At 43.4% G+C, this 14,774-nt stretch overlaps 2 protein-coding genes across 3 annotated transcripts in view; one reads left to right on the plus strand and one right to left on the minus strand.

Annotated features, from left to right (window-relative positions):
* The window catches only part of Prtg (protogenin), a 128,178-nt gene extending 127,387 nt beyond the window's left edge, over positions 1 to 791 (minus strand). For both annotated transcript variants that reach the window (XM_020185901.2, XM_074066001.1), the window contains exon 1: positions 489 to 791. In XM_020185901.2, the coding sequence (XP_020041490.1) occupies positions 489 to 582 (94 nt within the window). In that variant the 5' untranslated portion in view covers positions 583 to 791. The remainder of the gene's footprint in view (positions 1 to 488) is intronic.
* Positions 602 to 14,774, plus strand: part of LOC141418350 (uncharacterized) — a 43,364-nt gene continuing 29,191 nt past the window's right edge. Inside the window, exon 1 of the mRNA XM_074058882.1 lies at positions 602 to 934. Within this exon, the coding sequence (XP_073914983.1) occupies positions 602 to 934 (333 nt within the window). The remainder of the gene's footprint in view (positions 935 to 14,774) is intronic.

Genomic DNA, 14,774 nt, shown 5'->3' on the forward strand with positions numbered 1-14,774 from the left:
CCGAGCACCCAAAACCTGGGGGAACCTCCTCTCAGTGCAAACCCTGGAAGCCGCGCGCAACCGCGGCGCCCCCTGCACGGCGAGGCTGCCACTAAGGAAACAATATAAATAAAGCCACGTGCGGCCCCGGCGGCCCCGGCTGGCGGGCGAGCTGGCGACGCAGAGCCCGCGGGCTGGCTGGGGAGGCGGGGACGCGGCCAGAGCCGGGACAATGGCGCGAGAAAGAAGGGAGGACAGTGGAGTGGACAGCGGTCGCCACGGCCTTGCAGCCTGTAGCCCGCGAGCGAACAGTCTAACCCGCGCCCCGCAGCGCCGGCGCGCAGCTTGGGGCTCCGGACAGACCCAAGGACCGAGCAGAGGCCGGTGGTCAGCGCCACCGCCGAGGGCTGCGCACCTCTAAACACCGCCGCCGCCACCCCCGCCACCCCCGCCACCACCCTAGTATCCCCTCTGCGCATCCCACCGCCCGCAAAAGAAAGCGCGCGCACCTGGGACAGAGCAGAAAAGCAGCAGCAGCAGGAGCGCGCGCGGCGGCATCCCCGGGGGCCGCGGCCGGGCTAGGGGTCGCACGGGAGGCGCCATTCAGCGGGGCCGCGCGGGCATGCTCCGGGCCGCCCTGCAGCCGCAGGCCGGCTGGCCGTCCGTCCGTCCGTCCGCCCGCAGTCCGGGCCCCGGCGGCCGCTCCCGCTCTCACGCCACACTGCGCGCACCGCGCTTGGGCTGGGCTCCCGCAGCCGCGTGCGTGCGTGCGTGGCGAGGCACGGCTCTCGGTGGCGGCGGCGGCGAGGCTGTGGCGCACGGACACCCGCTCGCACCAGGCTGGGGGCTCGAGAGTCCGGCCTGGGGGCGGAGTGAAGCGGCGGAGTGGACAGCGCCGCGACTGCCGGCCGGGGGACTACTTTCTACATCTGGCCCCTGGTCCGGGGAGCCGGAGGTCGGTGCGGCCGGCGGAGGGACACGTTGGGAGAGGGAGGTTGGAGACCCGGTGTGGCCGGGTCGCGGCCTGGGGGTGAGGGGTGGAAGGGAGAGGGGGTGGGCCCCGCCGGACAATGCACCTGGGGATCAATCCCCGGCTGAGGGTCTCCGGCTTGCGTCCCCGCCCCCTCGGCCTCCGCGCCACCGTCGATGACAGAGCCACAAAGGCCAAGCCTCCTGGCCCGGCTAGCCCCCGGAGCCCCCCTCATCCCCTGGCTAGTTTAGGCGCGGTGGGGGAGGGATGGTGTTGAGAGACGTGGAAAGGCCGGAGACTTCTCCCCTGATGGCCCCCTGCCCATCCCCCTGCTTCCCTCACTCGCCGAGGCCCTGTGCAAGGAAATGAGACCACTTCCCACTTGAGCGATCTGTCACCTCCACCGCGGGCATCTCCAGGGGATAAGCCCCCACGTTTGGGGAAGGTTCTTATCCTCCCTGACCCCATCAGATGCAGCACTGGCTTAAAACACATCTCCAAAGAGTGCCCTGAAATGAACAATTACCTTTGGGGCAGACGTTTTATTATCTCTTCCTTAAGTTAGTCAAGTTTCTTAATTTGTTAGAAGTAGGCGCACAAAAGGCCCTATGCTGAGAACTGTTGTGTGGGAGTGGGAGTGGGGGGCGACATCAGGGGATGTCCAATCCGTGAGCTTGATATGGGGACCGGGTAGATGAACTGGTTAGAAGTTAGGCTGACTAGGAAAGACACAAGTGATGTGAGTTTGTTCACAGCTCCTAAAATTCATTAAGGATAACAAGAGGAGTTGAAACACATTTAAAGAGTGTAATCGGATTGCGAAATGTGTGGATTTTAGCATGTATATGTAAACTAAGTTTTCGGCATGTCAGGGCAGGGGCTAGAAGCTAGCTTTAATGAATGCTGTTGACCGAATTAAGCTTTTGACACTAAGACAGCAACACACTATCTGCCTTTAGCATGTTCCAGAAATCCTCCTGATGAAGAAGGGGAGGGTGATCCACAGTTTTAGAACATCTGCTAGGATCGAAGCACTGCCTTTCCCCAGAAGACATTAGAAGGATCAGTCTACTTACTAATTTCAACTTAAGTGCATGGAAAACTGGCTATACCGCTTCCAAACACGTCTAATAATTTAGATGAGTTTGAACTATTTCTAAAAAACAGAATAAAGATTCTTGGAAAGGGAAAACATTTAGAGTAATAAAATGAAACATTTTGTGAAGGTGCTTTAAATATCTGATAATTCCAATCTAGGGAAAATGATACTATTGACTGTGGGCTGTTAAAACTGTTTTTTTTTTTTCTAAATTGTATGACATTCTTCTCCCTCTCGACTCCTCCTTCTCCACGTTTTCCTTTCAGTCGACCCCAACTGCTCATATTTCCTGGATAAGAACTGCTAATAAGATGCTTTTATGCCTTTTTGAATAAATCAGAAGAATAAAAGCTGGGGGAAGGGAGACCCTAAAAGGCAGAAAAACGTTTTTTTTTAACTGCCACGTTGCCTTTCCTTTCAACATTTTAATTAATCATAGGAGACTTTGATTCTTACAAGATAGCTTTAGCCTTCAATTCCATTGGGAAGAATATTTGTATTGCATCCAAATGAAGGAAGATGATATAACGACATTAAACAACCTTGTGGACCTTTTCTGATATATACATATTTAATGTTCTGTGGTGGGAAGCAAAAGATGTTGTAGTTGTACCATATTGTATAAAATTTGCAACACACTCAAACCTTTCATATATACATACTCATTTGATTCTCACATTAACCCAGTGAGGAGCCAGGTACAGTGGCTCACTTACAGAATCCCAGCTACTCTACAGGCAGAGATCAGCAGGATCTCAGTTTGAGACCCCATGTCAACCAATAAACTGGGGGAGGGGCATGGGCCTGTTATCCAGCTATGTAGGAGGCAGAAATAACAAGATGACAGTCCACACTAGTGGAAGAAAAACAGGAGACCCTATTCAAAAAATAACTAATGCAAAAAGGGCTAGGTGTGTGGCTCAAGCCATAGGCTGCCTAGAAACTAAAAGGCCCTGAGTTCACAAGCTCAGTACTGGGGTCAAAAAAAAAAAACCTCACTATCCAGATCTTGTGAAGACCCCATCATTTCCATCCAACACAGTACGTTTCATATAGGAGGTAACATTGCAGTGGTTAAAAGTCTGGTTTTTGGTTTCTAACAGACTAGAGTTCAAATTTCAATGTTGCATAAACAAATTACTCATGCTCTCAAACCTAATCTATTTAATGGGAATAAATATAATACCAATGGGCTGCTGTGACGTAATTTGAGGCATGAAAACCACCTAGAACATAGTTCTATAAATAATTGCCATTAGAACTATTTAGTGAGAAATAGTACCAATGGTGACAAGTCTTTATCCTTTCAGGGTGGGATTCATTTTGAAAAATTGAAATTACTAAGAATCAGTCTGAAGCATTGGTTTGGTGACTATGCTGATGGTGAGTCAAATGACTTCTTTCAAAAGTTCCTGAACTTGTTTGCAAGAGGTGAGGCGTGCCTGGGTGTCTAACCTCCCAGAACTGGCCCCTTGGAGGATAAATCCCGTTAAGAGAAATAACTACCTAAGCCCTAGTTTGCTTTCATATTCTAAAACAAGGCCAATTATTTTCAGACCAGAAAGAGTAGAGCCTATGGTTTAAAAAAAAAAAACAACCCTGAAATCTGAGGGTAGGTTTTAAAAAAAAAAACCAAAAAACAGAATCAAGTTTCTGCAATAAATTCAAGTGCTCTGGCCCAACTTCAAGAAAAAAATATCATGAAACTTCACCCATCAAATTATGGAGCTGTACTCAGTGGTCTTCAAGATTTCTAACTTCTAACGTTACCTGAATGAATGGAATCCTAGAACCATCTGTAGATTATGAAACATAAACAATGGCAAATGTCTGTCTTTTAAACAAGTGTTTATGGGGCTGGGGATATAGCTCAGTGGTTTAGTGTTTGCCTCGCATGCATGAGGCCCTGAGTTCTATCCCCAGTACCACAAAAAAAATAAATAAATAAAAAAGTCAGAGTTAAACAAGTGTTTATGGAGCTCTTCCTTTGGAGGTTAGATGACAAGCCCAGTAAGATTCCATGCTGTGGTCCTCACATTTTGTAAATTACTCCCGGGTGAGCTTGATACTTGTCATCAGAAACATTCTGAAACGAGTTAAGAGTGGACTATAATTGTCAGGATTCTGAAATGGTACAGCCACTGTGGCAAATAGTATAGCAGTTCCTCAAAAAATAAAAAAATAGGCTGGAGTCAGGCATGGTGGCATACACCTGTAATCGCAGCACTCCATTTGAGGCAGCCTGGGCTATGTAGCAAAACTACTATAGAAAGGAAGGGAGAGAGGAAGGAAAGAAAGAAAAGAAAAGAGTAGCTGGGGATATAGCTCAGTACTAGAGTGCATATACAAGTCCCTGAGTCTGATCCCTAGCGATGCAAAAAAAAAAAAAAAAAGCTAAGTGTGATGGTGCATTCCTATAAATCTCAGCACTCTGGAGGCAGAGGCATAAGAACTGTGAGTTGAGCTCATGGCCAGCCTGGGCTACATAGACAGCTCCTGTCTCAAAAATCCAAAATAAATTTTTTAAAATTAAAACAAAGTATATAGGACTATCATACAATCCAGGAATCCTACTTTTGGATACATATCTGATAGGATTGAAAACAGGCTCTTGAAGAGATATGTACGTACCCATGTTCAATCCAACAGTATTCACAGTAACTAAGATATGAAAATAACCTTGATGAAAATTTAGGAATCATACCATTCAGCCTTAAGGGATAACATAGAATATTAAAATATGTAAATACTTATTATGGAATACTATTTAGCTTTTAAAAAAGAAGAAAGTCCCATCATATGCTATATCATAAGTGAACCTTGAATGCATTATACTAAATGAAACAAACCAGTCACAAAAAGACAAATACTGTATGATTCTGCTTATCTAAATTATCAAGCTCATAGCGACATAATATAGAATGTTAATTGTCAAGGATTGGGGGCAGGAGTGGGGACAGAAAGTTATTCAGTAGGTGCTCTCAGTTTCCCCTGCCACTGACCATGCTCCAGCCTTGGTGCTTCTGATAGAGCCATGGCATCAGAAGGGCCTCCAGCAGATTTCTCCCAAACCTTCTGATCTTTTCCTATTCCAACCCACTTTTATTTCCAGGTAAATATTTCCAGATAACGTTTTTCCTTTGATTAAAAAAAAAAACTTTCACTAACCCTTCATTGCCTGTAAAATGGCCTCATTGTTTATGAGATGCCACAAGACATATGGCATTATAAATGCCTTAATTCCAGCGGTCCCTGATATGGCCCCAACCTACTGTTACAACTTTAGGTCAATTTTTTTGTTGTTGTTGTTGTATATTCAAAAGTCATGGTAGTGTGAATGCTCTTGTGTTTGCCCAGTAGCACCTGAATTATCCTGACTTTGAGCCTTTGCAGGAATTCCTCCCCACACCCACTTTATAATTGAGAGCCTCCCAAATCTTAACTTTCAGGGACAGTGTAAATGTTATTTTGTCTGAAATCTTAACAGTATTTTTATGGTACGTAACTTGTACCTATTTTGTCACTAGCCAGTAAGCATCTTGAGGACACAAATCATTTTCTGATTCACCTTCATGTTCCTCACAGTGTGAAGGACAGTGTCTTGCAGTTAAGAGGAACTGAATAGCTATTTGTTATACTAGAGGAATAATGAGTTATATCAAAAGTGGATAAAAAACGATGGAGAGCAATTGCAAGAAAGGTCTCTGGTAGAAGATTACAAAGTTCTGTACTTGGGGTTGTCCTTGTCTAGTCTACATTTATTTTTTTTGGTGTGAGGACATGTTTATCTGAATTTGCATTTAGCACAATGCTTCATGATAGGAAGAATTATTTCTACTGCTGGTAGCTGTGTAGGAGGATGGAAACTAAAAAGAGTGGTCCGGAGGGACTCTGCAAATAAGGATATGTTACTAGCACTGCAACTTCCAAGAGAGAAGAGAATCAGGAAATAGGAGCCAGAAGTAGCAGTCAGGCATAAGAATTGAAGGAGTCATTAACTACAAATGGAGAGGTTGTGGAGGGTTTGTAGCAGAGGGGAGCACAGGGCTTGGAACTAAGGCCAGGAGCCCTGGGCATCACTTTGGACATCCACCTGCAATGGGAAGAGTCTGGTACTGGAGGGCTGCTCCAGTTCACTCATTCAACCAAGAACTGGGCATTAAATGTGTTCCAGGCTTTAACAGATGTTGGAGACACAGTTATAAGAAAGTGATAGGTAGGAGGACAGAGTTTAAGGAGCAGTTTACACTACCCTGGTGGGATGAGATGGAAAGGAGGGAGCATGCTAGCCAGAAGTGTAAAGATTCTCAGATTTTTACCTTGTTTGCAAGCTTGTAAGTTAGGCTACACTGTTCCTTGAATGCTGGTTGAAAACATTGAGTCTTCTGTGTCAGAGATCGAGGAAATGTTATTACTCATCACAGCAGCAATAGCCAGAGTGTTAGTGATTTTGCATCAGTTATTCAGACTCCAGATCCCACAGAGCAACATAAAAGGGGTCAGATGTCACCTGTATTGGCAAGGACTGTGTTACTGGGGAGGAACCTGAAGCTGAGAGAACCTAAATCTCTCTCTCTCTCTTTCTTTCTCTCTCCTTCTTTCCTTCCTTCCTTCCTTCCTTCTTTCCTTTCTTTCTTCCTTCTTTCCTTTTGACAAGGTCTTGCTCTGTAGCCAGGCCGTCCTCAAACTCACAATTCTCCTGTCTCAGCTTCCCAAGTGCTGGAACTACAGTCGTGTACCATCATGCCAAGCTCTAAATTTTTAACATGGACTGTAAGCATACCTGTTTACTGACACTATCTCTGTTTTCCAAGTCAGACAAACATTCTTGGAGACCTAGCTCAGAATGAACAAGATGCAAGATATGCAGATGCAAGAGACCTGTGGAGAAATACCTCCTAACATGTGCTTTACACTGGAGAATTGTGGTGAATCTGGAGGGTGTGTTGAAGTTGTCTAGTTGGATTGAATTAGCTTTATAGAGAGAACAGTATGAACAAGGCATGTTGTATGAAAGATGGAAGTCTTCAGGAAAGTGCAGGTGGATCAGTAGAGCTAGAGAGCAGGCCTTTGGAGAGCGGAGGGAAAAGAGAGAGGGCCATGCAGAAGCAGCCTCAGGCCATGCTAAGGAGCGTGAGTCTGGTGCAGGAAGACTTGTCCTGCAATCACGCTTAGGAATGGTGGCCTGGGAAGCACTCTTTGCTATGTGCTGTGTACCAGGAGCTTTACTGATTTTGTCCTACTCAATCCTCACCCACCAGAGAAACTGGTATGGCTATACTCCATTTACAGATGAGCAGAAATTCAGAGAGATTAAGTAGCTTAGTGTAGATCACAAAGGAGGTATATGACAAAGTTATGATTCTCCCCCAAGTCTACCTGACTTATAGCCCTTGTCCTTGGAACTCTCTTTGAGTGTCCTGTGAAAAGTCCAAGAGAGGGGCTGGTGGAATGGCTCAAGTGATAGAGTGCCTGTCCAGCAAGCATGAGGCCCTAAGTTCAGACCCCAGTACCACCCTCCCCTGCAAAAAAGTAGAAGAGATAGAGGAGTGATAGCTAGAGGTAGATAGAACAACTGACCAATTCCAACAAGACAAATTTTATAAGCTAAGAGCCCTCTATTTCTTATGCTCTAAAATGACACCTCTCAATAGTTTATTATGGCACACTCTCCTACACGAGACTGCTTTACAAAGACCAGTAAGCCACAGACAACTGGTAGAACTGGATGTGTGGTAGGTAAGAAAGAGATAGACCCAACTCTGACTTTTGGGTTGAATCAATTGCATTTGATGGGTGCAGTCAGAGTTGAGCTTGGGGGAACATGACTTTTTTGTAGTTTGTAAGAAAAAGACTGGCAGGTATTGATCACAACTGAGCCAACAATGTGTATGGTTGTTGCTTCAAACCTGTGCCCTGTTCATAGATGTATGTTGTCTAGGACAAGGAAAGTCTAGTGTCCTATATGCTACTGTGGTCACACTACATCTAGCATATTACATTCATCCTTGAATTCCACAATTTAAGAGACAAGGGCAGCATAGAATGTGAGCAGAGAATAACTAACAGGATTAAATGTTTCGGAACCAAAATAATAGTAATATCATTAACAGCAATAGCTAATCCACTTTTCAGAGGGAGACACAGGCATGGAAAGGGTAAGAAACTTTACCAAGGTCAAACACCAGTAAACAATAATGCAGAATTCAAATGAGAGCTTTTTTTTTTTTATTCATATGTACATACAATGTTTGGGTCATTTCTCCCCCCTGCCCCCACCCCCTCCCTTATCACCCACTCCGCCCCCTTCCTCTTCCCCCCACCCCCTCGGTACCCAGCAGAAACTATTTTGCCCTTATCTCTAATTTTGTTGAAGAGAGAGTATAAGCAATAATAGGAAGGAACAAGGGTTTTTGCTAGTTGAGATAAGGATAGCTATACAGAGAGTTGACTCACATTAATTTCCTGTGCGTGTGTGTTACCTTCTAGGTTAATTCTTCTTGAACTAACCTTTTCTCTAGTACCTGTTCCCCTTCTCCTATTGGCCTCAGTTGCTTTTAAGGTATCTGCTTTAGTTTCTCTGTGTTAAGGGCAACAAATGCTAACTAACTTTTTAGGTGTCTTACCTATCCTCACCCCTCCCTTGTGTGCTCTCGCTTTTATCATGTGCTCAAAGTCCAATCCCTTTGTTGTGTTTGCCCTTGATCTAATGTCCACATATGAGGGAGAACATATGATTTTTGGTCTTTTGGGCCAGGCTAACCTCACTCAGAATGATGTTCTCCAATTCCATCCATTTACCTATGGATGACAAGATTTCGTTCTTCTTCATGGCTGCATAAAATTCCATTGTGTATAGATACCACATTTTCTTGATCCATTCGTTGGTAGTGGGGCATCTTGGCTGTTTCCATAACTTGGCTATTGTGAATAGTGCTGCAATAAACATGGGTGTGCAGGTGCCTCTGGAGTAACCTGTGTCACAGTCTTCTGGGTATATCCCCAAGAGTGGTATTGCTGGATCAGATGGTAGATCCATGTCTAGTCAAATAAGAGCTTGTTTGATTCATGCTTTATTGACTCATGTATTTCCTTAGCCACACACTGTAGCTCTATCATCAGCCATCTATATATTTCTTGACAGTGTTCTTAGGTCTGTAGTAGACAGATTTTACTCTCAACTAAACTTATTTCTGAAGTTCTAGCAATGCATTTAAGAAATAATAAGCAAAAAACACACATATATGGAAATTTGACAGTGGGATGCCTAAATATCCCTTCTGGGATCTGAAAGTTGATCATTTGCTTCTGTTCATCAATGGTCTTATCTTCCTATAAGAATTCTATATCCAAAGCTGCTTGATATAACTTAAGGAGAAGAAAGAAAACAAAGGGAAGTGGAAAACTTGATGGTGCTGAATAGAAGTGTAGCAAAGATTCATAAACTAAGACCAATGGGAAGAGGTGAAAAAATGTTTAAACCAAAGCAGTAAAAGTAGTGGAAAAAATTTACATTAGCAAAGTAGCTGTAGTTTTTAGAGTTTCCCTCTTCCTGCAATCCTACTGCAGATCCTCTGGCCACAGAAGAGATGCATGTTCCTACTTGTGCTCTGTTTGGTGGATGAGAAAAGAAAAGAAAAAACAAAGAGTGGTGGTAAGCAGTACCTGGTTGGCATTTCAAGCCCTATTCTCTCACTCCCTGTCATGGAAAATGTTGATGCATATGGAAAAAGATATCATGGCAACGTCTAACTATGATTTACTGGAGTAGGTTCATTAACCAGTTGTTCCTGATCAACTCCTCAAAGATGTCTACAAATTGGTAAGGATTTAGCGCCTCATGGAAAATGCACTTTATGTCAATGAAAAACCTCAACCTTGTGACTGTGTATTGATTTGTTCTTACTGCTATTCCTACCTACCATGAATGACAGCACTGGTGGTGTTCAGTACTTGTTTTTCGCTGTTTGACTGAGTGGGTGTATCTACACTGTTTACCATCTCTAGGAGTTCACAAACCTGTACATCCCTAAGACGAAGTACACATGCTTCCAGCTAATAAACATGTGTGTGTATGTGTATTAGTAGTTTTGATGGCTATCATGGGCAAGGATAGTGTGTGGAGAAGGTTTAATTATAATTAGAGTTGATTAAAACTTGTATCAGATCTTCAGAGATTTTTAAATGACTGCAAGGTGTTCTGAAGATACCCTGACTGGGCTGGTAGAGGGGCTCAAGTGGTAGAGCACCGGCCTAGCAAGTGTGAGGGCCTGAGTTTAAACCCCAGTACCTCCAAAAAAAAAAAGACATCTTAGTTATAAGATTTACACAAAAAAGATAATAAAACCATACAAATGGATTATCATTCTATTGCTTTGGCTAGCATTTTTCAGAAAATTAATCTCCTGCAAATTCACATTCATTAAAATAAAGACTGATGGCTTAAAAAGGTTAGTAATTGCCCTGTATTTATTGTTAAATATCATTTACCAATATATACATGAAACAATTTTCTTATGTAGCATTTCTCATAATACTACAAAGAACTGTGAGTAAAGACTGGGTAATTTTATATGCTTTCATTTTCTAAGATAAAAAGATATGACTATAATATTTGAGGGTGTTATGTTAGGTATGACTTACCACAGGTGCTAACAAAAATGAATCTTTCCTTGATGAGGTATGTTTGAAGAATTAGAGGAGATTTTAATTGTAAGCTTTTTGGTTCTTAAAGTTTTCTTTAGGTTGGATATCAACTAACTAATCATGTTCTCATTTATACCAATCAAACCCCATTTGTCACTGAATGGCAACTAACATGGAAGGGTGCCCTGGGTACTCGCTTTCAGTTCAAAGCCCTTGTGTTGGTAAAGAAGTGCTAATTTCTTCAAAGTCTTCACAGCTGCCTCTTCTCAGCCTTTGAGAGTGCAGGGGAACCCTTTCTGAGTCTCTCTCATCCCTTCCTAAATGCAGGGACGGAAGGAGGAGCTGCCTTTTCTTCCATCTCTAGTTCACGGTTGCCCAGACTGAAGTCTGGCTGTGTATTTCTAAGGCTGGCCTATTTTCTACTGGGGTACAAAGCAGGGGAAGATGAGGGGCAGCGGAGGGTGAGAGAGACCTCCCCTGACCTCTGTAAGACAGCGCCCCACTCTCCCCATGGACAGACATCCTCTGTCTCTACAGAGACAGCATTACTGCTGATACTGATTTACTATCTGCTTACTGTCTCTCCCACTAGAGGACTTGACCTGGTTTGCTGGGACTCAAGAGTTTCTGGCACAGGAGGGTTACTCAATACCTGTTGAATGAATGCATTAATGCATTTTGAAGAAATAATAATTTCATTTGTTGATGATTTAATATTGGTATCAAAAGAATATTCCTTGCAGCTACTGCCACCTGTGGATATCAGACTCCACATTCTTCAACTTTGGAGCTCAGCTTTGCACAAGCAGCTGTCCAGGGGGCTTTCCTGCCTTGGGTCTTGATCTGGGACTGTATAATTGCTTCTTCGTCTGAACAGTTATTGGTTTTCCTGGTTCTCCCGCCTGCAGAAGGCCATTTTGGGACTATTGAGTCTGTGACCATGTGAAGCAGTCTAATAAACCCTCTCTTATAATAAGAAAAAGAATATTCCTGAAATGTTATAGACTTCTTTTCCTGATTTAAAATTCTATTGTAGCTGGGCACAGTAGCTCACGCATGTAATCCTAGCTGCTCATGGGGCAGAGATCAGGAGAATCTTGGTTAGAGGGCAACCTAGGCAAAAAGTCCTCAAAACCCAGTCTCAACCAATGAAGTCTAGGTATGGTGGTGCGGGAGGTGTAAATAGAAGGAAGGATCGTGGTGCAGGCTGAACCCGGGCATAAAAGTGAGTCCTATTCTGGAGGTGTGGCTCAAGTGGTAGAGCACCTGTTTTGTAAGCATGAAGCCCTGAGTTCAAATCCCAGTCCCACCAAAAAAAAAGCAAGTCCCTATTCAAAAAATAACTAATGCCAAAAGGGTGGGGATATGGCTTAAGTGGCAGGGTACTGCCTGGCAAGCACAAGACTCTGAGTGCAAACCCCAGTACTGCCCCCCTAAAAGAAAAATTCTATCATGTAACCATAAAATATTCTTTTTGAGGGACTTCTTTCAGGTGACTGTCTTAATCAGCATTTGATTGACTGGCGAACACATTCTGTCCACTTAGGCACTCTGCAGGATGTGAGCAAATCAAGATGCAGTGACATGACCCCAACCCTTACAAAGCTCACACAGTAGCTGTGGAGACAGAGCAAGTGCTAATGAGGCCCTGTGATGCATAGGGTAACAAAGTGTGCACACAGTGCGGGGGACTTGGCAGGGTGAAAATACATTTAGATGGTGGAAAGGACAATTCAAGACAGGATATAATTTGAGATATTAATGTAAAAGTTATTGAAGAAACAGTAACTTTTTTAAAAAAGTTATTGAGTAAAAGTCTTGATGAAAGCAGAAGTCTGTGCCTCCCTCCCTTCCTCCATCTCTCTCTTCCATTTTGGGCAGGTTGCTTGGTTAGTCTGCTGTGACTGCTGTCCTCAGGCCTTCTCTTTCTAAGTCTCCAGAATTGGAGCCTGGCTTCCTGGATCCTCTGTCTGCTTATTGCTTATTCCTTTATTTTTGGGGAGCATATCTTGTAGTAGACCTCCAAGAGAGGGTGTCTGGGATGTAGTAGTTGAGTCTTTGAAAATATTTCGTTCCACTCTCATGCTTGACTGATAATATGCAAGATATAAGATATAAGATGAAAATTATCATTCTTAAAATTGTGAGGTATCCACTGTCTCTGGCATCAGTTTGCAACAAGGAATCCAGTGTTCCATTCTGATTCCTAATTCTGTGAGTGTGGCTTGTTTTTTCTCTGTAGATGTTTTTAGGATTATCTCTTTATCCAAAGTGCTCTGAAATTTCGCCACCATGTGCCTTGGTATGAGGAAAAAGTTGGAAAGACTCCTTCTCAACCAGTAAGCCAGGCATGACAGTACATGCCTGTCATCCTAGCCAAGTGTGAAGTGTAGATAGAAGAATTGAGGTCAAGGCTGGTCCTGGGTATAAAGTCAAGACCTTATTCAAAAAATAGCTAAGCACCATGCTGGGTGCTGCTGGCTCACTCCTGTAATCCTAACTACTTAGGAGGCTGAGATCAGGAAAATTGAGGTTCGAGGTCAGCCTGGGCAAATAGTTCTTAAGACTCGCAGCCCCAAAATAATCAGATGTGGCTCAAGAGGTATAGGCCTGCTTTACAAGAGCAAACCTCTTAGTTCAAACCCCAATCTCACCAAAAAAACAAACAAACAAAACCTAAAGCAAAAAGGGCTGGGGGCGTGGCTCACGTGGCAGGGCACCTGCCTGGCAAGTGCAAACTCTGAACTTTCCATTCATTGTTTCAACAGTAAGTTCTTTCTGATTTAGATTTTTTTTCTTTACAGTGCTGGGGACTGAACGCAGGGCCTCAAGCATTCAGGCAATGCTATCCCACTGAACTATACAGCCCTATAAATTTTTGAGAGTAATGATTTTACTATTTTTTATCAGTGCTTCCCACTGTTCCTTGCAAGATTAGGTGTGCAGGACTTTAATGAAATTGGAGATTTTTTTTTTTACATTTTCATAATTATTTTCAGTTGTTTGCCTTATTCTAATTAAAATCTTTGTAATATGAAAGAAATCTAAAAATTGGTGGTTTTTTCCTATAAACTAAAGCAGAACCATACCCTTACATATTCCACTCCCCCTTCACCATACCACCTTAGGACTGGGGTTTGAACTTAAGGCTTCATGCTTGAATAGCAGGTACTTACTCTACTGCTTGAACCATGTCTCCAGTCCATTTTGCTCTGGTTATTTTGGAGATGAGGTCTCAGAAACATTTGCCCAGGCTGGCTTTGAACTTCAATCTGCCTGATCTCAGCCTCCCTAGTAGCAAGGATCACAGGTGTGAGCCACCAGCACCTAGTGATACTGGGGTTTGAACTCAAGCCCTTGCGCTTGCCAGGCAGGCATGCTACTCCTTGAGCTGTACCCTCAGCCCTTTTTGGCTTTAGCTATTTTTCGAATAAGGTCTGGCTCCTCTGAATCCTGCTCTCCCCCTCATAGCTGTGATGAGAGTCACACACCACCACGCCCAGCTTTTATTGGTTGAGATGGGCTTTCATGAACTTTTTGCCTGGTTGGCCTCCAACCTGGATCCTATCTATCTCTGCCTCCCAAGTAGCTAAAATTACAGGCATGAACAACTACACCTGGCTTAATTTTTATAATCTACTAAGTGTGTTCTCAAACTTGATCTTACATAATATCTTACCAGCTATTTTTTAAGGTTTTATTTTAAAGATAAAATATAGAAATTAATAATAAAAAAAACCCCTTCACTTTTTTTTTTTTTTCTGTTTCTGAAAAAATGGTGTATCTATGATTTCCTTGGGTCAGGGATTAGTTTAGCATTGCCCTGGCTGTTGATAAGCAAAAAGAACAGGGAAATGAAAAGGGGCTGTCTGGTGAAGAATGTAGAAGTGAGATAGAAATCCTTCAAAGAGAGAAAAATAAAAAACACAAAGAATCAGTAATCTGTGAAAGGAACCAGGCTATGTCTTAGATGACTTAGAAATTACAAACAAAATGTACTTGGTATACTGAAGTGAAAAGGAACTCTATAACTTTGTGGGTCTGTAAAGACCCAACTTTGCCCAAGACAAGAATAAACAG

The sequence above is a fragment of the Castor canadensis genome, chromosome 2, assembly GCF_047511655.1.
Source record: "Castor canadensis chromosome 2, mCasCan1.hap1v2, whole genome shotgun sequence".
Taxonomy (NCBI): domain Eukaryota; kingdom Metazoa; phylum Chordata; class Mammalia; order Rodentia; family Castoridae; genus Castor; species Castor canadensis.